Genomic DNA, 26,618 nt, shown 5'->3' on the forward strand with positions numbered 1-26,618 from the left:
GTATTTGGGCAGATTAAGGTTCCACTTCTGTCTTTTTAAGTCTAAAAGTTACAAAAAGGTGAGGATTTCCGAATGTTTTGCATTCAGTATAAGGGCAGTGAAGCTGTACAGAAACTTTAAAGTAAATTGTACATTTAAACACCTCCTTTATCCATTTCCCACTTAAAACTATAGGAGAGTCAGCTATAAACGTCCATTTTGAACCTGAAGTCACTGTCAAGACATTAGCATGTTAGAAAATAAAGGCTGATATTAGTTTACCTCGCCACTCACTGTAACAAAATAACATTTGGTTCAGTAAACCAAGCTGTGTCTGACTTTGTCCATGTGTTTCTGTGCATAGGCATTATATGCAACAGACTATTGTGTAGTTGTGGATTGGTCCAAAGTTATTTGGAAACCTGATAAAATGGTCCACTTTTCTGTTGCCCTTGATTAGAGAGCTTGTTCAGCGTATGCACCTTGCAGGGAGACGAGAGGTGGACTGCGTGTGTTAGAGGAGCCGGAGTGAGAGGAAGGAAGAGTGTGGGCATAAGTAATGAATGCATTGTCACTTTCTATTTGCCACACTAAAGCATCACTGCGCCGCTCTCCCGCGGGAGGAAACACTACCTACCTCGTTTAACTCTGATGTGGGAGTGAAAGAACGCGGGAAAGAGGTAGTGAAGGGTGAGGTGATGGAAAAATCATATCAAGATAAATAGAAGAGGGGAAGAAAAGGAAGTAGGTACGAAGGGTTGAGAGATGGAAGATGAAGGATAGGAAGGAAAAATAGAAGAGGAACAAATCCTGTGTGTGTGTTTTATCATTGCAGTTTGCAAATAGTTTACGTTTTAACAATCACCACTGCTGTTCTTGGCTTTTTAACAATCAATTGCTGTTATTGTGTGTGTGTGTGTGTGTGTGTGTGTGTGTGTGTGTGTGTGTGTGTGTGTGTGTGTGTGTGTGTGTGTGTGTGCGTGTGTGCGTGCGTGCGCGTGAGAGAGAGAGAGAGAGAGAGAGAGAGGCATCATGCAGTGTAGTAGAGCTGCTGCAGGTGACAGCTTGTACCTTGTCCATGGAAATCATTTATGTTTGGGGTAATATTTGATTATCGGTGTGTGTGTGTGTGTGTGTGTGTGTGTGTGTGTATGTATGTTGGCTTCTACTTGTTGGGCCAAAATGATCAGTTGTTTTACTAGGCTGTAGGAAAATCCTGTTTACACTGCTAATCCTTCAGCTGTTAAACATACACACACAAACTCACACACATACACTGATTTTTTGTGTAATAAACACAAATTGCTGCTCTGGAGTTACAGCTGAACATTATTGACATATTGCCAATTCTCATTCACCTCAAAAGCAGCTATTTATTTCTGCCTGTTACTGGAACTGAATGTATAGTCCTTATATTATAAAGGATGAAATATGATAATAAAGAAATATAATAATGAAAATATACAGGGCGGCCACTTTATTAGGTACACCTGTACAATCTATTGAATTTCAATACAACAGTTCGGTCGTGGTTAAAGGTGTTTTTGCATACATGATGGGGATACAATATCAGAACTACATTTCAATATAATGCAGTCCAGTGCAACATCATCTCTAACTGTGACCTCATGCTAAAACAACATTTAACTAACAGCACGCATTATAGGCATCACAAAAGTAGACTTTATGGCACCACAGTTGTATCAAATTACATACAGCCTTCTTATACACATATATGATGGTGGAAAGAGGTGGAAAAAAAACAATTAAATGTTAGTGATGTTTGAATTAAAGGTTACAGCAGACCGGACTAACACTACTTACCTGCCTAACGATAATCAGTTTCTCCTCTGATGGTGAAAAGAAGCTCTTTATTGAATGACCCTAATTAACTAAACCACATTAGAACAAAAATCAGTAATAATGCTCAATGAGACAACAACACATTTACATATACAGCTGTATTATGGCTTTATCTGAGACAATTATTCTTGAATATCTTGAGTTACTTGCTATTAAAATATATACATGTATCTTAATTTGAAAAAAGGAGGAAAGAACAATTTTTAGGCTGTGATACTGAAATGTCTTTTCCTCCTTTCTGTTCATTCTTGCAGTCCATGTAAGCTCTGTTTCCATGGTAATTTTTAGTAGGATTATAGTGTGTTTGTTAATATACAGTATATTGGGATGTTTGTGATGTGGCTGCATTTAATCCGTTCACTCTGGTTATGAACTCAGTGCATGAGGAAACTCACATGGACACGTTCTCTCAATCTCTGTGTGTGTATCGTATTTACACGAGTTAATATTAACCCCTGTACTTCCTGTGATAACCTCCTCATTGACCGGTTGCTATGGTAATCTGTGGTACCTGCCCCAGGTGCATCCCTTGTTGTCCACTGTTGCCATGGTTACAGTAAATACTGTTTTACTATTGTTTACTGATTACTGTGGGCCAGTGAGCCTTGAGCACGGATGAGATATGAAATTATTTATTTTCCCTGACCCTGGAAAATGTTGAGTCACTGCTCAGGGTGAAATATCTCTAAAGCTGAGATGATAGGGTTCAGTCAGGGGGACATTCATTTTTTAGCAGATCAGGGGCACGGCTCTACCTTTTATTTCTCCTTTTAAAATCTGATATAAAATATTATGTGTAATGCGGTGCAGCACTGATGAAGTCACGGTGTTGTGAGGGGTAAAACCTACAGAACCTTTTGCTGTTGAGTGACAAACATTGCAGTGTATCCTAGGACAAGAACAACAACTCTAATGTACTGTCCCTGTAATCAAACATCCAGATTCAGTTTCTACAAAGGCAATTAAAAAGATTAAGTGAGATTATGTCAGATTGTGTCTTTTGGTAATAAAGGGTTTACCCAAATTAAGCCTGCAACTTCAGGATGTAATGGGAGTAAAATCTTAATGTATTAATTAATTAATTATTATTAATATTTAGGTGCTTCAGTTAAAAAGCTTAATTAAAAGTTCTGCTCAATTTGTGGTACAGGGTTCATATTTTATTTTGGGTCAGTATTTAATATAATGGAATGACTATGTGGTGTATATAACAACAGTAGAAACACTTACAGGCTTTACAAAGGTCCATTTGGATAAATGTAAAATGTAAGGCAGCCTGTTATATTGTTCACCCTTTATATAACAGGATGTTTCAACTGTTTTGTCTAAACATTAGCTGTCACCTGTTAATGTGATAAAATTCACATTTTGGAGCAGCGACAGATCAAGATATTCTTTCCCCTCTTTGTTTACACTTACTGTTGTTTTCACGCTGTGAGGAGAGTTTGGATGTGCATATAAACCTCCCCTTTCTTTGGATGTAATCCCACCAAAGCCAGTCTCCTGTGTCTCCCGCTGTCTCAGCTAATAATAAAACACAGTGAAATATCCTGCCCACTCTCCTGTGGCTGTGCTGTAAAAAGGTTGAGGACCTCTGGCTGGGTGTGTAGTCATCCATGCATGGCTCTGCATCTCCGTCTGTGCTAAACATGGTTGAATGTTAGAGGTTATCCAGAGAGGTCAGAGGTACAGACAGTTCACTCTTGATAAATAAAATCTATCAGATTACTCCAACTATGTCAATCGATTGTTCTTTTACATTTTGAACTACTGTGTCTCCAAAGTCCAGGGAATATAAGTAAAAATCAAATATGTACACTTCTATAGTGTTAGGGGGTTAATAATACAGTGATGCAAAGCAAGCGTTTTGCTAGTGTTTACTCATAAACTACTTTAATCTGCTGACTCAGTCTCATAAGGTTACCCAAAAAACAGAACTCACGTTTTGGATTTTTCACCCACGATTCTGTGAACAGCAGATGAGCTGCATGTGGAAGATAGGAGGCTTATTGTTAATGATGATCCTATCGAAACGATCAAAACCAACACGGTACCAAATGCTTTACCTTGTCCGTGCTTGTAAAATATCCACCATGGCCAAGTCTTTTAATATATTACCAGATAACTTTTCTCTGTCTCTGTCTCTTTGCAAAATGATAAAATAGGCCGCTGTTAATAAACATGGGTTGCCTGCCCAGTCTAGTCCCAAATCCACAGTATGTGTATTGTAAATGGACTGTACTTATAGAGCACCTTTCTAGTCTTCCGACCACTACATGCTACATTCATACAGTGATAGATGAAACTAACATTCAGACACATTCATCAACACCATTTGGAGCAATTTGGGGTTTAGTATTGAGGACAATTTGCAGCAGGAAGAGCTGGGGATCGAACCGCCAACCTTCTGATTGACCTGATCTACCTCCTGAACTACAGCCGCCCCCAGTATGTGGGACAACACTGTGGGATCAGGCTTAAAAACAAAACAAAAAAACAAAGCATTCAAATACTGATCTTGATATTGATTACCATGGCAACAGTCCAAGCTTTGAAGCATTGGGGTCAGCCCTAGTTCTATTCTTGCACTTCTTGCACTCAGTTTAACTCAAAAGTACTGTTTACAGTCAATGATACCATAGCTTATCGTTATCATGTGCAATACATCCAAAGTTTGGACATTTTTTTTCCTCCTCGGGCATCCGATGTTGTGGAATGTAGATTATTGATGGTATTTTATTGAAGTAAGAATAACTCTAGTACTAGTGCCAGACAAATTTAAAAACATAAAAATATTCTGCTTGGAATTTATTTTTTATTTTCGATAAATGTTTTTTTTTTCCCACAAAACAGTTCTGTAACCTTGGTAAAACTCTTTCATTGAAAAAAACAAAAAAATCCAGAATCTATGAATATGCAAATATTGTTCCATTTCAAGTTTAACTGCTGGATGCAAGGTGTGTCATATTTCACAGAAAAATCCATTCTCAGTGTTTGTGCACTAGTGGCTTCAGATTAACACATCACACTTTATTATTAGCTGCGTATTGAACCACAACTCGCCTCCAGACCAGATGTGATGTCACAAAATCAGCTTGTATCGAAGACGTCTTAAAGTCATTTAAGATGAGTCCTTACCCGTTCAACAGGTGGAAAACAGCCCTCATGTCAAACTGCTAATACATTATTGTACACAATAAAACACCCTCATACAAGTAAAATACATGTTTTGGGTGGAGGTGAATTTTAAAACATATACCCAATATCCAGTTAACTTTGTTGCTTCCTTTCACAAAGATATTGTTTCAATTCAAGTCATGTTTTTGTCTCCTTTACTCAAGAGAAAAAAGGAAAAAAACATTATTAGCTGACAACAACATTTGTTTTGTACAGTAAATACAGGAAGGCTCAGTCATCATACAGTGCTACATCTTGCACTGCAGCCTGTAGACCTGTGCTCTCAGAGGGGCAGGTCATTGTAGATCAAAATCAGCCCATGAGGAAACTGGCGCTCACTTGTTCTTTAATTGCATTAATTGCACCTAATAAATAACAATTACAGGATGAGCCGTGTGCTCCAGTTTCCTCCTCCACTCCCTGTGGACTGTGATCAACATTTTTCTGTAATCCAACACCCCCTTGATTGGGGAGAGCAAAACCTTGGACTCTGCAGAAAAAAAAGAGTCTGTGTGCTGGAGGATGTGCTACAAGGAAATGTGGTTCCTATGGTAACGCGACCTGAAAATATGGAAACAAATCCAATTACTGTTTCTCTCGAGTTTTGCCCTTCGCCGTCACTGATCTCCATTTTGTGCCTCTCTGTCTCATCGTTGCAGTCCGGCGCTCTTCCTCCCGCTCTCCGTCTGGCACTTGGTAAAAGAGGTGCTTTGGAGGAAGGAAGTTGTTGCGTCTCTGTGCCGCAGATTTAGCCTTTAAATGAAAGAAAGCAGGGAAACAACACATTCACCAATCTGTCAGATGTCAGATTTTGGCGGTCTGTGTGTGTGTGTAGGTGTGTGTGTTTGTTTGTTTATGTTTGTGCATGGCTGGCTGTGCTGGGGATGAGCGCAGTGAAGAGGAGTTATTTTACAGCTCTGAGGCAATAAGCAGAAAATTTTGTAGAGTGTGCCAAACTGCGGTCAGCGTGTGTGTGTGTGTGTGTGTGTGTGTGTGTGTGTGTGTGTGTGTGTGTGTGTGTGTGTGTGTGTGTGTGTGTGTGTTTGTGTGAGAGAGAGAGACACAGCATTACAGTGTTAGCATGTTGGAAGCACTCAGTCTTGGTTGGACCGTCTTTCCTTCTTTCCTCCGGTCTCTTCTGGTTTCCTGTCAGTCTTTTTATCAATCCGCCTTTTATTCTTGATCTTTCTCCCGAGACTGAAAAGTTTAATGAAGGGAAGACTAATGTCATTTTTTCTGCTGGAATACCCCTCTCAATGAGGCTTGTGATAAACTTCATTAAGCCTGAGGAATTGTATCTTCTTCAGGAGAGGTGAAGGTGGAGGGCTGCACACATACGCAGTCTGCACAAACACACACACACACACACACACACACACACACACACACAGAGATGCGATCGGTGGTTGCATATTGTTTCACTGGTATGACACACAGTCGTGTCAAACTGAGTGTGGGATATTTTCAATTATGACTCAGCTGCAGTACACAAAAAAAGCATGACTATATGAACTAAATATACTGTTCGTGACCATCATTGTACTTTTAATGGCCAGAGTGGAGTCCTGTTAAGTGTTTATTGTCGTACTCAGCGTCTTCGTTGTAATGGCTATGAAGAGATTGCCAGAACTCTATATTGCACTGTTGGATTCTGGCACTCTTTTAATAGCGCCTAGTAATTTTGTATTTACTTTCTTTAACTGAATCTGTGTTGCTAATCAATTTTAATCTAATGTTTTTATACCATCAGCTTATTGGGAGTCAATAAATTTGTTTGTGTTTGTGCGGTATTCAGTGATGAATGCTTATTTCAGTAATTTAACTGTTTAAATGCATGAGTCAGTTAGTTAAATTGCAGCTGTTGCAGAAGTACTGCCTTATACTGCATACCTGCTAAACCACAGTGGAAATGCATTAGGAGTGGAAGTATCAACCCTCTCTGTTTTCAGTAATTGAAAACTGGTGAAGTGCTTGTTGAGAAGCCAGTAAAACCAGTGCATTAACTGCAATAAAGAAGATGCTAGTACTCGAAGGCCGCAGCTGAATAGCATGCACATGCAGCATTTTGGGCATGAATTGCACACAAGAATTCGTCCAAATTACTAAATCATAATGTAAAATTCTAATAGTTCATGTGCACATATTATTAAAATCTTAACACCCACTACCTGTCGGGGTATGAACATTCTGTTTGGCAAAAATGTATTCTTTTATGTTAGCTTTTTGACTGAAGTCGGTCACATATTGTATCTCCATTCATTAGATAGTAGTAATAAAGTGCTTACTTTGACAGACGACTCAGTACTTTATTACTACCATTCAGTCAATACTGGTCTGGTCCAAGAAGTGGAATTATGGCCAGAGGTTTGCAAGGTTGATTTCCACACTTGCACAAATGAAGCTGAGCAAGGAAAGTGAGTCTCTTGAGTCTCTGCTGTACACTGTATTCCTTTCATTGTCCATCGGATTTCTGTCGACCAAAGTCTTTTCAATTAATTAACTGCAAATACACTCTCAATATTATCAACCCCAATCAAAACATGTCTTTTTCAACAGTTTCTCACTATCTAATGAGAAGTACATCCTCTCTTGAAGGCAGTAACTGTCTGGTTTAACTGAAAATTAACTGTATACATCGGTGAAAAAAAACTTAATGCTTTTATTTTCTTTTACCCCTTTCTAATCTTCATTGACACACTTGGGCTGCAACATCTATATAAAAAATAAAAATATATAAATAAAATTAATACACCACCTTCATGGCTTTCTTCTTAAGTAATTTTACATTAAAGTATTGGCGAACTGCCAAACATGTAGTTAATGCTAATTTGCTTTTAGTGTATAATGTTCCACAGTGATTATCTTCAGCACTACTGTAGCAAAGCAATGAAATAAAAACCTGAGCTGAGGCTTATATAATAGTTACCCTTGAAGATAATGTGCCCGGCCATCAGAGGCTATAGCCTGCACATGAATCAGGTAAGCTCATAGAAAAAGCTGCCAAGATTCACTGCACACACATGGCTACACACTCATGCACATGGCCACACACACACACTCGTAGAAACACACCGGTTCATATTGAGGGCTCGCATGGACGTACACAAGATGTACACGCATAGAGGTGTACACACAGAAGCAGCAGAGGATATTTGAATGCATTTTCACACAGATTGTTAAAAACAATCTCGGTGTTGTGTCAAGATGTGTGTGTGTGTGTGTGTGTGTATCCGGGGGGGGGTTGGTACCTGGTATGTTTGTTTGAATTTACTAATGGGTCCATATGTTGTGCATTTGTTTATGTGAGAGGTGCATGCATGTTTACCTTTATAAACATGTTCATATACAGTAGATGTGTAAGCATATGTGTGTGGGTATGAGTGTGTGCAACTCATGCCTTGGTTTTGCGCCAGATGTCCATATGCTGCCAGGCAGGGCAGGGCATATGGCCATCTGGTGGGAGATAGAAATTCAACCAATAGGCTTTGACCTTTTGATTCGGTTCCTGTAATGGGGCCTGTATGTGTAATGATCATCTGATGCGGGGTGTCACATCATTGCAGTAAATGAGGACAAACAGAAGTTTTTTTGCTTATTTTCTATGATTTATGTATGTCATCCCGTTGTTTCTTAGGCAAAAAACTAAAGCAAATCTAATTTTTCTTCTTTTTAGATGTTTCATTATGCAAAGGATTATATTTCAGTGATATATTTTCTCTTTTTAAAGAGCTAAGACTGCATTTAAAAATAGTAATCCAAAACAGATGCATGATGGGAGACTAATCCAGTGATGTATAGAACTGTAGAAGTCTATACAGAACGACGTAATAAAGATCAGTCCCCTTAAAGCCAGTTTGACATCCACTGGTCATAACATTTTCTCTGAATGTAGAATATCCTGCAGAAGAACAGAAGAACCTGCCACCGCTTGCAGTGACCCATGCAATCATTGCCATTGATTGCTTCATGTACAGTAGGTATCTGTACAGTAGTTCACCGTCTCATTTGTTTGCAGTCCATTAAAACCCCCTGGAAACATTTCCAAGCAAAGATCACATATTTCACATATTCTGCCGTAGTTTTTAACTCACCATCTGATATTTCTCTCCTCCGTCTTTGGATCACGTAATTCATTTACTTCCCCAGGTGATACATTTCTGGAATAGATTTTAAATTCTTCAGGTTCCTTTTACATTTCTGATTTTCCACATGCAATGACTGCTTCTGCTCGCAGTGTTACTAATCCGATGCCAATTATAAAGACAGTAGCTTCTATTTTATACAAAGTTCCATTTTGCTGCTGGAGTAGCTTGGTTTACATAAGATGTACTTTTTCTTTTTTTTGATCATTACTAAGTTATGTCATCAGTTTTGGAAAGCTGTACCCTCACTGTCATTTGGTTGCTATCGAGTTTAATACAATCCTAAATAACATCTGCAGGTACAGTAGGACTCTATAACTACTATATATTTTTCTTGTAACCCGGCAAACACTGAAGTAGTCAGCAGGACTGATCTATAAAACACACCAAAGCAGTAAAAAACGATACTGTGGGGTCAGCACTATGTTCCCCTGAGGAGCCTCCAACACAAACACTTGACCAGAGCCCTGAAACACTGCCGCACATTAACTGGACATTTGCAGGAGCTCGTTTTCAATATATTACGGACCGACCAAGCCTTTGGGCCATTTTGTTTTGGGAAAGATTGAGACGAAAGAATGAGGTGGCTGTGATGAATTGTCCTTTGGAAGTTTAACATAACAGTTTAACAGGATTATTGGAAGAATACATTAGGAGAGGGGCTTTCGTTTGTGTGTACGTGAAGATGTAGCTCACATGTAATGGATTATACTTGGATTATATGACATGTATTGTTGATAAGTATTTGGCATGCAGAGGCGGGGAGAGGAGAGAAAAAAGAAGGGAAACGGGAGGGAGGTGATCCCCCCCCCGCCTCCCTTGACAATATGGAGCGTGAGACTCGTTTAGGGAAAGGAGTAGGAGGAGGAGGAGAGAGCACATGGGAGGCTGGAGTGGAGGAAAAAGACTGTGAAAGAGGAGAAAATACAGGGGAAACAATCAAAGAAAAATGTAAACACGGTGGCCAACATGCAGACAAAAGACACAAAACACTCCACCTTCCTGTCCCTAACTCTCCTCCCTCCATCTCTCTGTGGACAGTTCTCTGGAATCCTTGGACTGCGGTCGGTTACTAAGCAACCAGAATCCTGTCGAAACTGTGTCAGAGAGACAGAGAGAGAGAACATGCATGATAAAAGTGGCCCTCCTAATCGCTATAATCAGTCAGGATGTTTATGTCTGACAGTCTTCCACGGTACGCGTGTTGTCAGCATTAAAATACACTGACAATATCATTTATACAGGACTTTACACAACTGTTTATGTAACAGAGTCCTTATTTCATAAGATGAGGCTACAGTTATGCTATAGCTTCCTTCCATTAAAATATCCACACCAACATTGCTTGTCTGTCTCTCAGTGCTTTCTGACTTCCATATCCTGTCTGTGGCACTCAGCCCCAAACCTAGATGTAGCCCAAGTGTTTAAAATTGGGTCACAAACATATAGTTTCATTTTTTAAAAAAAAAAAAAGGTTAAAAGGGCACTTTGCAGATTTTACACGTGAAGATCAGGTGACTTGTTGTATAATATCTTCCGCGTCTCTGGAGGTCTGGAGTCTCTGAAAATAACTCTGATGATGTCATAGTGATGTCATCAGCTGCTATCTCAGCTTGGCCTTGAGACTTCAAATTCATATCAGAAAGCCTGTGTTACAAAGCAGCGTCCTGGAGGTTCAAAGACGTGGGTGTTTACCAGGCAGGGATGGTCTAAACAAAGATGACATTGTGTTACATCACGGGAAATGTAAGGTTCAGTGTTTTTGGAGCTTAAGCATCATTTTTTAAGTATATCTATATAAAGCCCCCAACTTCATGGAAGTACAGTAGTAAATTGCTGGAGTGTCTCTTTAAGTAATTTCCCAAACACTATGGGGCCGTACTTTTTTGCAAACGTTACTCAAACTGGAATAAATAGTGCATTTATTGGGGATTTTTTTTCAGCTGTGGGCTAATATGTGTTGGAAATCTTGCATTGAACAGTGCCCATGTTTATTCTAATGAAGCTCACTGATGTGTTTTTAATTGTTTTTGGAGAAAAATACCGCTCCATGGCACAGAGGAATAAGTCAGGCCCTCAGGTTACACAAACAATACGTGTTGGTTGGGTCGAACCATTGTTAGTTTTGGTCTGGAAAAATATAGAATATTACCCGTGTTATCCTGATGTGATATCAGCTTGCCAATGTTTGTGTGCGACTGCCTGTGTGGTACTGTGCTAATACATGTAGAGAAGCCAATACCTCAAGGTCGAGCTGAACGGTTGAACCACTTCAGGCACATTAGTTGGTGTGTGTCTGTGTGTGTGTGTGTGTGTGTGTGTGTGTGTGTGTGTGTGTGTGTGTGAGTTGAGGTTTAAGGCCAGGCCCCACCAGATGCAGCTGCTCTATTTAGGGCTCCCTGTCTCTCTCCCTCTCTCTTTCTCTTCTCCCTTTTTCCTCTTTGACACACTGTGACACGCACTCACATACATACAGCTGCGTGGACACACACACTACACATGCACATGATGGGATGGATGCCATAGGAGAGAGAATCTCACCTTGGGATGCCTTTTGTTTAGGTGTGATGTATGTTAAAGTGTTTCAGTCCAGTACATCATGTGAATGTTGCAGTACTGCAGAGAATAAACACTGAACAGTCTGAAGTGTTTCTGTTTTGTCACACTGGACTGTTTAAAATAGAAATAGAACAGAATTTAATATAGTAGATGCTGATGGTTGATGTAAAGTTGCTTAGAAAACATCTCACAATGGAGTGCCATCAGCACAGATGATTAAAAAGGCAATGAAAGTAAGTGGGAGATGACAGTGCATGCAGCAGAGAGACTATAACAGAAAGACAGAGGGAATCCTGGTGTAACTGCGTCACTGCTGCCTCAGCCTCCTCTCAGGGGTGTCGGAGGAGTAGGAGGAGGGATGGAGGGATGGAGGGATGGAGGGATGCAGGGACAGAGAGATGAAAGGGGGAACGAGGAGACAAGGGAGAGAGGAGCGAGTTCAGGCACAGGCTGATTTATGAGTTTCTGTTTTCGAATCGTGACGTCTTCAGGGACTTCACTGAGATGAGCCGATCTGGAGTTCACACATACACACACACACACACACACACACACACACACAACACACTCACACAGGAGACACACTGGACGCATGCGACTCTGCAAGTAGTCATTCTGTTGGCAAAATCCTTAAAGCAGTGATCACAGCACGGGGGAGCTGGGTTTTTTTATGTTTGAGATAATGGTAGCGGGCGAGTGTGTGTGTGTGTGTGTGCACGTGTCTGTCTTCTGTGACAGATGGTGAAATAAATGAACAATTATCCCAATCAAACACGGCTCAGAATCTGGATTGGAAGCACTCCACTGCCACATCGACAGAGTGAGACGGATCACTAGGAGGCGAAGAGAAAGAGAAAAAGAGATGGAAAGAGCGATGAGAGAAAAAGGGCGGAAAAGACAAACATGACGGGGGGAGAAGAGCAGAGATTCACAGCAAAAGTTTGGAGATGAGCGATAGAGGGTAAAAAAGGAAGGAAGGACAGCAGAGGGGGAACAGAGCTCATTAACGGTGAATGGAGTGATGAACAAAGGAGGACAAACAGCCTCTGATGGTCTGTAGGGCAATGCCAGCAGTTGGAGAAGCTCTGAACCCAGCAGTGCTCTTCAGAGCTGCTGCTCGGTTGGAGCAGAAATGAGTTCCTCTGAGATGTGCTCACCAACAAATCAGTGAAAGGTGTTTAGATATTGTCATACGTGACGCTTCTAATGCAGAAGCACATTTGAATTATAGGCAAATAAGGATTTTTTAAATATAAAATCAAGGTAATATCAAGATATACATTTTCTTTGACAATTCAATTAAAACCAAAACATTAGAGCAGCATGTTGGAGATAGAACATATGGCCAAAATAAGACTATGTAAGACTAGGAAATTGAAATAATGTAGGTAACTTTTAGAATTTTTGTTTATTTTTATTTACCCCCTGCAGCTTTAATGTGATTATTTGTATCATAGTGTGATAACGTGATATATTTCAGGTGTGAATCTACCATATATTGTCATTTTATATCTCAATAGTTTATTTGTTTTACTGTTTGTGTTCTCTGTATGTATGTGCTCTGTACATATGGCATCCCCCCACTCTTCCTGAGTTTTTTTTTAAGTTTTTTGTATCTGAATTGAAGGATAGAGGGTGTAATATGCTGTGCAAATTTCAAAGCCCTTTGAGGCAATATTGTCATTTTGTGTGCTACATGAATACAATTGACTTTAATACTACTTTACAAGCCGTATTGGAAAAGCAGCATTACCCAAAATCTAAAAGAAGTGATGATACAGATTGACTGACTGTAATAAGTCATTTATCCAAGAGGGTCGGGTTTGACAGCAATTTCAAACCATATAGAGATCATTTTGTTCCTACTTTGTCATATACAACTGCATCAACATTTATATAGAAAACATCTGCACACTGTTCAATGCCAACAGAAAATGCTAATGCTGAACTTATCTGCAAAGAAAGATGTATTTTCCCTACAATATCCACTCCTAGAGCATGGTTTATGTTTTTATGGTTGGGACAGTTAAAAGCACTTGGTTATGGTTAGAGAAAGACCGTGGATGAATATTGAACAGGTAAATGCTGATTTATATATCGATTTTTCTTATATTTGACAAAAAAACACTATCTTTTCCTAACCGTAACCAGGTAGCCTAAACCGAACAGGCAGGGCATGAATCCCGGCCACTGTTGTGTTAAAATCCTGTGCTTTGTGCACCCAACCCTTCACCATCCTCCTCCCTATGTGCAGTATTTTGGCCTTTGGCAGTAAGTAAATTACATCTAAAACCAGCTGGTACAAAGTAATAATATACGAAGCAGATATAGAAAGGACAAAGGACACTGCAGCTTAAATTGGTATATATGCTCATCATAACAGGCAACACAAATACATACACAGATGCGCTTGTTGTCATACTGACGACACACACACACACACACACACACTGCCCTACTGATCGACCTGAGTAGAGAGTGTGATTAGGTTATTACATGTGATGGGATTGAGTTTGCTCTCCTCTAATGAAAGAGGGATGGACTGGAGCATGAAGAAGGGGGGGGGGGGTCAAAGAAATGGATTGCAAAAGAGGATGGAAGAAAACCTACATGGAGGGGGAGGCTGAGATATAAAGAGGGAGGTGAAAGGCTAAAAGGGTGGATTATGTGGAGAAATGAAGGTGGCAGTGAGGGAAAAGAGAGAGAGAAGGGGTGAAGGTGAGAGTCAAGGAAGTGAGCAGGGAGGGGTGGGGTGAAAACGGTATTGAGGAGGGGAACAGGGAGGGGGAAAGGCAGAGTTAACCTTGTTTTCTGCAGGATTGAGATGAATATTCTTGCACTCTTTTGAGATTAAAAATCTTGCAGATGTTATACTTGAAAACGAAATAAATCATACACATTGGAGTAATTAAAAGTAATGTCTGTTAACACTTGACTGCATAGACATAAACAGGCAAAAGACAAAGTTGGGCTCAGTTTCATTGATGAATCACTGTTTAGCACGTGTGGGACTTAAAGTATGAGCATGTGTGCGAGTCAACTGTTTGTATGAAGACCAAACAAGAAAAGAATTGCTCTTAACAACTGTACCTAAAAATTGTCAGAAAGTATAGCTGCTTGTATTGGGAGTAATACAAGCATTTATACAAGCTTAAGTCACATGACTCACTCGCTGAAAACTTACTGGAAAAGCTGTTTACATCCAAATATGTTACCGATTTCAACTCTCTCACATACGGATGCGGTTTCTTCTCATCTCTCCATTTCCTGCTTTCTCTTCCACTGAGATCTATTAAGAGTTACTCTGAGAGCTCCATTAACTCGCAAACCAAGAATGTGCTTCAGTGCTGCGGACATTTCAGTCTCCATTTCTCTGTCTTTGTGTGTATGGATGCATAGATTTGCTTCCCCCAAACCATCTGTCTCCATGGCAGAGTTTAGCGCTGTGTGACTGGTCAGTGATCTGAACCTCTCACACTCACACTAATTACCTCCTTTAGCTCAGAATTCAGGGAACTGAGGCGTATGAAGCAAAACAGACAGGTTGAAATTCATCTGCTTGGCTGAGAGATTTCACCTGACACGAGAGAGCGACAGCCGATAAGCTTCAGGCGGGAGCCATGAGGCTGTGAATCGTGACCACTAACTGTGACCAATGACATCTGCACAGGAAATTTTTTAAAGCTTGATTCCTCCAGAGAAGCTGCTGGTTTTACTGGCTTCTGTAGTGCGAAAAAATAAAATAAAAGGAGAGACGCAAAGGTGCTGCCATTAAATGCCAATCTGTGCTCATCCAAACTGTGCTGATGTTGAAGCAAAAGAGATATTGTAGTTTATCGCAGAACAAAGTGCACTAAGCCGTGGAGCAGATAGGGATCAGTTCTGCTACTGAGCTGAGACTGTATAGCTCCTCTTTAACCCTGAGAGGCGGGGGGGGACATGTAAAGAGACAAAACATCCAATGACATGGTCTTGATTTCATGAAATTAGTTTTTCTCATTTTCTATCAGTGACTGTGGGAAAACTGCTCTGATAGGAGACAAGTGGACAATTCTTGGTCTCTAGTGCTCCAGTGCTCCGTTATTGTTTACTGCACCCTCCTTCCTCCCCTCTCTGCTCTCTCTGCATGCACTGGCACCGACCTGACAGCTCAACTGGAGTGGGCTTGACATTGTGTGTGTGTGTGTGTGTGTGCTGTGAGGCCTCTCCAGTGTATTCATGCTTTTGTGCATCCATGTATGCCTAAAAGGTTGTGTTGAGGAATTGTTGTCGTCTTGCATCAGCAGCCATTTCTTGTGTCTAAATATATGTGTGTGTGTGTGTGTGTGTGTGTGTGTGTGTGTGAGCACAATGCTACTAAAGCCCCTATTGAGCATGTCAAGGTGCAGTGCTGCTGTGCTTTTCATGTCCAGTTGAAAAAGAAGGAAAAACACGACCTGCAAAACCATGCTTCACCATGAGTGTACATGTGTATACAAGTACTATGCATTTGTATGTGTGTGTATATTCACTTAATGAATGTGTGTAAGTGTTATCACAGTCGCTGTAGGTGTGAGACTTTGCTATGACAGAGTGTGGTACAAATTTAACAGGCTTTTACAAATGCTTCATATTGCATTGTGATATTTGTGTCTTGTTTACCTTGGAAGGCTCGTATTGTTACATATTTGTACAGCAGATGCTAAAGATAAACACTGACTCATCCAGCACCCATTATACAGTAACAGATGAATGTAACTGATCTCCATGTATCTTCCATACTTTGTTTCTCCTTTGTCTCTAGCAGTACCTTTGCAATCTGACGTCTCTTTCGATCTCGCTCGTCTGAATGCACACAATATAAAGTAATTTACTCTTGCCCTTGAGCAAGACAGCAAATTGATCTAGTGAAAGATTTTGTGCTCACTGATAGAACACTCTGCTTATAGGTGTAAAGATAATTTATAGAACCCTAAACTAAGTCAATAAAAAGTAGTTTGGGCACCCTTGTTCTGATTGAAGGGTGCTTTGTTTTGTAAATGAATCTATCTCTTGCTGTGTAGGCCATTTTTTTATGTTACACAGTAAGCAGCCAACAGAAAATGCTAATGCTGAAAATAAGAGTAAACTACCGTGTGTGGAGGAAAATCATCCTGAGAAAATAACATACAACAAGGCTTTGTCCAGTCAAAAAAGTTAGTACACGCTAAAAGTCACTGGGTCAAAATTTATCGAATTACGAATAACTTTTAACTTTACCCAACTTTACCCTATCCAAGGCAATAGATTGTTGTGACCCTACTGTGGGGTTACTTACACAAACATGGTATGGTTAGCTCTTTTTAAATTTACAAGTTTTAAGGTAAAACTTAATCATGTTGTGTCTAACACTGGGTCAAAATAACCATACTGGGTAAAAAACTCATGGGGACTATGAAAAAATTAATAATAATGATAATGATGATGGTGATAAATGGTAACATGGAACTATCGCCCATGATAGACTTATGAATACTCATAATTCACCAAATCCAGTGTGACAAGACACAGACCTTTTATTGCTGAGGCATAGGTCGACTTTAAGAAGTGAACCCAGCAGCGTTGTGTGCCAAGGCTGGATTTGTCTCTGCCAATGTACACTATATTTGATCTTGCTCATAGCAACATAGGGAAAACATAACTATACTTCTGAATTCAAGCTTGTGTGTGTGTGTGTGTGGTTGTGTGTGTGTGTGTATGAGAGAGGCAGAAGCCAAACAAATTTTTGAAAAACACTGTGATCTTTGTCGTTTTTCTGTTTACCGCAAACCAGTGTGTACGCCGTGCTCTCTATGCAGCGACAGTCAGGCTTGACTTGGAGGACTTGTGTGTGTGTGCCTATGCATGCATGCAACTGTGTGTTTGTGTGTACGTGTGTGTGGGAGAGCTGAAGACAGAAGGGGGCTCAGGAGGTGTTGACTGTGGAGATTAAAGTGGAATTAGAGAGAGCCGAGCAGAGGGAGGCACAGAGCAACAAGAGAAGGAGAGAGAGAAATTCTCTGAATATTCAGATCTCTCATTTTAATTCTGCTGCAGATTACTGAATCTTTCATCTTTGAAGGAAGGATCAACCTTAGGTTGTTGGCTTAGTGTGTGTGTCTGTTTGAAGCATGTATAGTGACAGACTGGCCCGAGGCATTTCCTATGTGATTGAAAAATTTGTTTTTTGTTTGGCATTAATACCCACAACACATTGTAACTTAACACAATTATATTGACATTGTTTTGCTGCTACTCCCCTGAGGGCACTTCAATACATGTTTTACACTGATATAATAGCTAAATACACATCTAACTCATTTGTCGACTGGGTAGATACAACACAGGCGACAGCCATAATGCCTCAGAGCTGTTATTGCTTCTGCAGAATTACTGCCTATAATGCAACGCTCCCTGTGTGAACATGGCCTCTGAACTGGACTTCCCCTTTAACATACCACTCATAACTCACACATGTTGTACCCTCCAAAATGTTAACATCTCAGTTGCCCCTGGTTTATTTCTCCCTCTCATTCTTTTTCAATGTGTCTCCAGAGGATAAGCGGCAGGGTTTGCATTCTTCCTGCCTCCCACAGTAGGACTGCTTCTGTTGACTGTAATATCCAGCTGCTGCGTGCTGTAGCAATGGGAGCTTGGCAGACACCATTTTTCTTTGGAAATATAGCAGACAGTTTCTCTTAGTATCACAATATCATCGCACCAACTTGTGAGAAACAGGAGATATACACACAAGAAGCATGAGCATTGTGAGGTTTATGCAGCCCTGGACAGACATAAGATGCATTTAAAATAACATAGTTAAGCTTTAATTGATCTAGATATGTAATAGTATATTTTAGGAGGTCAAGATCTTTCACTTCCCTCACGGTGGACAAAAGGGAAGCATTTCTCAGCAGGGAGAATAAAGACATGTGGCATTTTGGCAGAGCTCATTGCAGACTTGTCAGGTTTGGTTAATTAAGCGGCCTGACATAGGTGAGTAGTGTTAGCCAGGGCTCAGGAAATCCTCTGTCAGACGTGCAAATGGGCCGGCATACAGATGATGTGTTGGCGGGAGCAGAGCAAAGAGAGTAGGCTATTTTTAATACATATTTGTTCTAAAATGCAGGAAATTGCCAGTGGATTGCTGCTGCAGACTGCTTCAATTTAACCAATTCATTTTCAAAGGAGTGTTTGCTGTTGTTATTCCCTGTCCAAATATTCTTAAAATGTCTTGAGATGGACTTAAACACTTGATGTTGGTCTCTAGTCAGTAGTTGACATGAAATAAAAGGTCAGATACCATCAAACCCACTCCATGCATAACCTGATGATCATTTCAACATTTGCTGTTGAACCCACAGGATGTAGGAAGCCTTATGCATTGAGATATAGTTTTTTTGTTATATCCCCCTTAGATCTACACATGACTCTTCATTACCCTGAGAATTGTGTGTTCAATGTTCCCTTCCCTTACAGATGTTTCTATTCATATCTACAGGAACTACAGACTGTTGAATTGTATTCTCAGTGTATAGTTGTATGGCATTGTACTGTATACAGACCCTTTTTATCTCCATTACTGATCACAAGGGAAGTATTGCCTCCAGAAGCACAGTCTTATGGTTTTCTCGTGGGTTTCTTGCTAAAGACATGTTCTAAGAAGTTCAATATTAACATTGTGTGCTATGCATTATGCACCATGGTGATGAGCCTTGTGGGCATTTAGCTCACCGGAAAACTTGCAGTTATTAGTACAGTATAGGCTAAGTTATAGGTTGTACCCATTGCTATAGGAAACTAGAGAGAAAACAAGTTCTAAGTTGCTGATACAAACTTCTATCTTGGCCCCTGGTCACAGCATTGAGTGCCAATTGCTCTATTGTGTGTGTGCGTGTGTGTGTGTGTGTGTGTGTGTGTGTGTGTGTGTGTGTGTGTGTGTGTGTGTGTGATGTATACTTCATGTAATTTGCCTGCCTTCGTGTGTACTTTGTAAGTTTGTATGTAAGTCTGTGTGTGTGTAATGGAGAAGGCAGTGGTCACCATTTGTTTTCCGCTTTTACTCCCTTCCTAATTAGAACAGTACTTCACCCTGGGAATACTTCAATACCACAACTCAGTGCACACACCAAAACACTGCATGTGTGTGGGACAAAAGCCAAACTGAAGTAGAGAAACAGCAGCATCAGTGTCTTTTTTTTTTCTACCTGAGGAGACATGATTTAAAGCTACAGTATTCCCTGCTCTTGTTCTCTTTGTCATTTTCCCTCTTCCAATCTCTGTCTCTCACTCATGCTCTCTTTGTACTCTTTGATTACTTGGTCTTTTATTTTTTCTTGTGTTGATATTGCAACTGCAGAAGCACTGTGATATACTTTCCATATATATTTCATTAGTTAACATTCATTAGTTTACGTAGACTGGTTTGATTTATGGCATCGCCTAATGCTGCAGCATGTTGTCAGTGCTACAATGATGGGTTTATGAATTTGTTAGCATCCCATGTGTAGCTGGTGTCAGTAATGAGTATCTCTTTGTTATACATGGCAGTACCCCTGTACATCTCTACCAGATTTCTTTCTGTTTTGGTGGCAAAATAATCAAATAAGGTGAAAGTTAGGATTTTCGTGCCAACCAAGGCTTTTTCAGATTTGTCAAACGAGGGTGTAATTTTAGTTCCTGTCGCTACGCTCTACGTCTATGTCAAAGGAATTCCTAAACAAACCCGGAAAGATAAAAAAGAAATCTCCATCAAATGTCTGTCGAGGCACCAATGGGCCACACTTTTAAGACTCCATTCTTTATAGATAGATTACATTTGGAGCGCTTATGATGTGGATGGAAAAGGAACTAAAATAAGCGAAAGAAAGAAATAAAATCCTCTGTTGAATGTGCCCTCTGCACTGTTTTGTCCTAAATAGATAAGCTCAATGCTAGTCAAAAAAGCACAAAGAAAGGATAACACAAGAAAAAGGAAATCAACAAAGGATTACTCACAAGTGCTATTTCAGGCAGGTCAGAGGTGACATTTGTGTACCCTTGAAATTGTGCTTCCTCCCTGTCACAAGAAAGTAGGACTCCGAGGTTTTTCACAAAACAAATCTTGAGACACACACACAAATAAAAAATATACTGAACAAACGTGTAGAACTTCATCCTGTCACTGATATATATTAGGAAATGATGCAACAGGATGTGCAGTAGACATGGACCCATTAAAATGTTTATTGAAGAATTGTGAAAAGGCCTTTAAGCAGATTAACAGCCAGGCCCACTGGGTCATTATTAAAGCTATTATGTGCATTAGGCTCACACAAAACTCTTATTGGCATCCGGTTCCAGTGTGTTGGCGGGGTGTTTGTTTACTCACATACTGGATCATGGTTGATTTCTGTCTAGGATTCATTGCCTCTTACGTATGCTTCTATATCTTAGAATCTTATATTATATCTTGGTCTTTTATTGACTGGAACTCTGGAATCTCTGGACTGTCTTTCCTGATTGTTGAGCCATAACCAATTTTAAGTCGAGTCTAGTGAATGACCTCCGTCCAGTTGCCCTCAAGCGTGCCTAGAGCCTGCTCATTCAGAGGAACAATTAGGGACTCAAGATGGATACACATTTCAGGCAGAAATAGTGAAAACTAACACTATGGCTTTTCTTTTTCAGTCCACTAGGTGATGTAGATATGATGTAGATGTGCAGGAAAGGAAGCGTTCTGTTCCTTGTGTCGACTCTCTGACGGCCAGGTCCCCCGACAGGTCTATTTGGACCAATGTTGCTCCTGCGTGTGGTTTGGACCTGATCATGTCTGCCACGAATGCACCTGTGGTTACAAGTGTTACAGGAAAAACTGTCCCCTGCTATGAGGATGCAACAATAATGTAATTTAAAAGCAGACAGAATATAGTCGTCATCTGTGAAGCACACTGTATCTCCCCTTGAATGAACAGTGCTATATACACAATAAGCTGTTTGTTCTTTTTAGCATGTTAAGTATGTAATCCTACACCCTGTGTTGGAGTGACCTAAAAATGAAATCGCGTTTGTTTTGGCCTTAACCTCTTCCTGCACGTGGTTCGAGCATGTGTCCATGCTGGTGATCCTGCTCAACTGTGTGACTCTGGGGATGTTCCAGCCCTGTGAAGACGTCGCCTGCCAGTCAGAGTGGTGCCGCATCCTTCAGGTGAGTGTAACGCCCTCACCCTTGTAACTGGGTCCATGAGCATCTGTGTTTCCTCCATGAAAACACATGACTAACATTCTCAGTTTTTTGCCTCAGTACTGTTTGTAACACCAGATTTAAATAAGGCTAGTTAACTGTGCCGGGGCATGGGTAAAGTGGGCACTAAATATGTTTTTATTTGTTAGTAATGGCATGGGAAAATGTGTTAATTACCTTGGTGACGTGTTTGAGGTTCTTTTTACATAAGCACCTGTCACTGTAAAGTCATGTGCCATGTTTTGATTTTTACTTAACCATCTAAGTCAGGGTGCTAGTGAATAAGTAACATTACTCATAGGGCCATTTTTAAGAGATGTAAAAGACTTCTGCTCAAAACTTGTAAATAAAATGATTATTTTACACCAGAGATTGCTTTCACATTCTGCTTTAAGTTGTTGTGAAGAGACTGGAAGAGAAATAACAATAATGAAGAAACCCAATTCTAAAATAAATGGTAATGAAAATGTCTTTCATTCATTCTCTTGTCTCATTTGTTTCAACATGGAGTAATGTTGATTCTTGGCGCAGCGAGATGTGCTCATTATATTCAAATACAGACGTTCTTTTTACCGCGGTAGATGTCTAATTAATTGCGACACAGCCATAACCATGCCAAGCCAGAGCTATTCCCTGCTGGGATGAAACTAACTAATGGAGACAAGACTTTCTTTTCAGACAACCTCCACTGGCACTTCTGCAGCTTCTTTCAAAGTGTGTCTCCATATTGATGAGGAAACTTAACAAGAACCTGACCTTTTTCTCTTGACAAGAAGTCAATTTCCTCTTGTTGTTATTGTTGTCAGTGTTAAACATTAATTTTCTGTGTGTATGTTTGTATTTTTAAACATGTTTCCTCAGGTATTGGACGACTGTATCTTTGCTTTCTTCGCTGTGGAAATGGCCATCAAGATGGTGGCTCTGGGAATTTTTGGCCCCAATTGTTACCTTGGTGACAAATGGAACCAGCTTGACTTTGTCATCGTCATGGCAGGGTTAGTATCCCACAATGCTTTTTCACTCATGCTAGACAATAGCAGTCTGCTTACAATAAAATAACATTTCATTTGAAATAACACTCAGACAAGCACAAATGCAGTCTCACATAAACAAGCATGCACAAATAGTTTAAAAAATATATATTTTTCACAAGCTTTTAGTTTAGGTTTAAAGTGTGTGGATAATGAGTAACATTTTTATTTTGGAAGTATTATTATCATTATTCCGTTTTTAATAATAATAATAATAATACAATAATACCACCTTATGTTCTTATCCTATATGTTTTTGTCAAGTATGATATTTGCCATTTTTTAAATTAATGAATAAATTTAATTGCTTTTTATTTTGAAGCACATTGAGTCTATGCCTGTCGTATTAAAAGGGCTACATGAATAAGCTTGACTTGACACACACCGGTTTCTGCCTCAGGAGGGAATTTGGTTAACATGATACAGGTGCATGTGTTGGTGCCTGTGGGTGTGTTTCCGTGTCTGTTTGTGTGTCCTCACAATGTCCTGTCATGCTCAAAATAGAAGTGTCCTTTACGTAGACGTGCTGCCTTTTCTCTATGTCTCTGTTTCAGCCCTAGTGTGGATATGTGCAGCATCCAGGCCTCGCCACTCTACAATGCTGCAGTCGAACCATTTGTTGTGTGTTTAATGGCACCTTATAGAACGCCTTTAGGTTGATAAAAAGCCTCTGAACTGATCCTACTGAAAGTAAACAAAGACAGGAGGGGAGAACATGAAAGAGTTAAAAAGTTAACCTCCACTTCTTTCAAGATAAGAGATATTCAGTGCAATATTTAGCAACCTGAGCTGCCTCAAAATGCACTTGTAGGTACCCAAGACTTATAATTTGGAGACTGGAGCGTCTCTTGCTGTCAGCTACACACCCAGACTAAAAGGCTGGAAACACTATATTCTGTAAGTTGAGGCGAGGGCAGGACCCAATCAGCAGTAGACATTCCTTTAGATGCTCCCACGCTCCAAGGGCTGAACCAGTATGACCACACACACTTCCTCCACACAGCCAGCACAATCACAGACCATAACTGTCTCTCTCTGCCTACTTGTCACATTAATGATGTTTGGGTGCTGCTATATAGACTGTACAGAGGAAAAAGAGCTTCTGACTCTATGTAATTAAATGTCACATGTACGGTAATTATGTGGGTAGCTGCCATTATGAGCATTATTATATTTTTGGTGTTAGTTTTCTTGTTGTTGCTTCGTGTAGATCAATCTGTGTGTGTGTGTGTGTGTGTATGTACAGAATATGAAGGAAAACTCTCTCCTCCTGTCTTTCTCTGTCTGTGTCTTCAGGGTGATGGAGTATTCTTTGGATGGCCATAATGCCAGTCTGTCAGCCATCCGCACCGTCCGAGTACTCAGGCCACTCCGGGCCATCAACAGAGTACCAAGTAAGTCCACGTTTTAACCTTTACAGCGATGCTTATTTCGTAAATGCCATGGTGGTTTACCTTCCTCAATTAGCGAGGAGCACAATTTATCCACCCACAGCAAAATGCTCTTTTGCTCAATGATAACACCACAGTGGTTCATTGAACTTGTTACCCAAAGCCTTGGTGGTTTTATTCTAGTATTCTAGCTGCCAATGGAGGGGCGGATCTAGATGGGTGGCTAGAAAATGCCCTGCCACCCCAGTTTGGTGGCAAATGCTTTGAAATTTAAGACAGAGAAAGTGATAGGCTTAAGTTCTTTTTTTGGAGAAAAAAAAATTTCAAATGCCACTTTTAGATATGTCTGTTCAATGCTTACCAATGTGCTACAATAATGTAATATTTATTATAATTGTATTGTAATACATTTGTATTTGTAATATTTTTATAAGAAAATATATATATATGTGATTATTTACAATGAAATCAGCATATATTTCTGCTACGCCTTAAAGTGTCCATGCGACCTTCTGCTATCCCATGAATATTTCTCTAGATCCGCCCCTGCATACATTCATTTATAGCCATACAGAAAAGGTTTTGAAAAGAAATATTGCACGATTTTTCCACTGTTCTAGACAAAACTCTCTATGTTAGAAGCACTTCCACTAAGATTACTGTGAAAGCGTGCTGTGTAATGTTAGCCACCTGTTATCATTCAACAAGTTTGCACTGAGTGGTAGAAAAGCAAAAGTACATGCACAAAACGTAATATTTTGGTGTCTGTAAGTTGACCAGTGATCGAGGACTTGATGTTTGCTTTGATCTCATTTCCAGAGGTTGTACAGTACCGCGCCAGTGCTAAATGTGAGACCTTACACATAGTTTGTCATTTTCCTAAAAGCTCTATGACAGAAGTGGCCATGAATCTGCAGTTAAAGAAGATCACTAGACAATGGTGTCATAACAACGTACAAGATTATTAACCAGCGTACATTAGGCAGACGGCCAAGCTGTTTTTCAGGTTCAGGCTGCCAGTATCGGTAGCCGTTTTGATCAATACACCTCTCTTAAAAAGGTTTATAGGCGGTGTTTTAAACATTTCTTTCTTTCTTGTGGTACACACACAGCTGTTACAGTCTCATATCAACCTGTTGAATTTGTTTTACTGGTTAAACTGATGTTATTGTTCATAGAACACAATTTATTTTTAAAAAAATCTATTCTTACGACATTGGAGAACCCATGGGAGTATTATTGGTGCATGGATGGCATTTGCACTATATTGACTAAGTATATTGTAAGGGTAATAGATGTCTGCTTGCTGTCTGGCTGCATTGTAAAGACTGTGTCTGTGTCTATTTGAATGGTGACCCCATTGTCCCAGAATAAGACAGTTTTTAGCATGTGACAGACGTTGACCTAACATTCTCCTATGTAAATGATGACCTTAGACGTTTGTACAAGTGTGTGTGGGTGGGTTTCAGTTTGTGTGAGTGTGTGTGTGTGTGTGTGCGTGTGTGTGTGTGTGTGTGTGTGTGTGTGTGTGTGTGTGTGTGTGTGTGTGTGGGTGTGTGTGGGTGCTGTGGGCACTGCAGAAAACCCAAACACAATCATAAAGCATGGCAGGTTGTCTGTTTCTCTCAAGCTATCATCACAAACTGTCTCATACACAGGGACACACACGCACACACATTTATCGTTTTGTTCTACCTCTGTGAGGACTGAAAATGTAACATTAACCTTATCGCTAAGCTAACAGTAGCCCTGAGAAACAATCTTTACAGCAATGGATAAGGTGAAGTGAAACTTATATTATTGTAACAAGTTTCCAGTTGCTCCCTGGAGGGCCTGACATAGGGAGGAAGATGGAGAGAAGAAAGAGGGAGAGAATTGCAATGAGGGTGACAGTGAGAGGTATTACTTGGGGCTGGAAACTGAAGGTCAGTGTAGAAACAGACAGATACAAACATACTCCAAAGCCCACAGACTCATATACTCACATGTATACACAGTCAGAGGCACCATGAAGATGTTTAACACCAGCTTACTTAATTTTTCCTCTCTGTTTTTTTAATCTCTTCCAGTCCATCTCATCTTTTCTTCTCTTTTGAGTGTTTGTAAGCCAGGCTAATAGCCAGGTTAAACAGTTATTACTCAGTGTCTCTGTTTGTCTCTAACCATTCTGCTATTACTCTGTCTCTCTGTTTGTCTTGCTGCTTAAGTGGATGGGAAGTATCCATTGTTAGACAGATGTTAAATGTGTTTTTGTGCT

General features: G+C 40.1%; 1 protein-coding gene across 4 annotated transcripts in view; it reads left to right on the top strand.

Annotated features, from left to right (window-relative positions):
* Positions 1-26,618, top strand: part of cacna1ha (calcium channel, voltage-dependent, T type, alpha 1H subunit a) — a 114,744-nt gene that overhangs the window by 34,563 nt on the left and 53,563 nt on the right. For all 4 annotated transcript variants that reach the window (XM_051387860.1, XM_051387857.1, XM_051387858.1 and 1 more), the window contains exons 3-5: positions 21,791-21,903; positions 22,801-22,934; positions 24,267-24,364. In XM_051387860.1, coding sequence (XP_051243820.1) covers positions 21,791-21,903; positions 22,801-22,934; positions 24,267-24,364 — 345 coding nt within the window. The remainder of the gene's footprint in view (positions 1-21,790; positions 21,904-22,800; positions 22,935-24,266; positions 24,365-26,618) is intronic.

The sequence above is a fragment of the Dicentrarchus labrax genome, unplaced genomic scaffold (genome assembly GCF_905237075.1).
Source record: "Dicentrarchus labrax unplaced genomic scaffold, dlabrax2021, whole genome shotgun sequence".
NCBI classification, from domain to species: Eukaryota; Metazoa; Chordata; class Actinopteri; family Moronidae; genus Dicentrarchus; species Dicentrarchus labrax.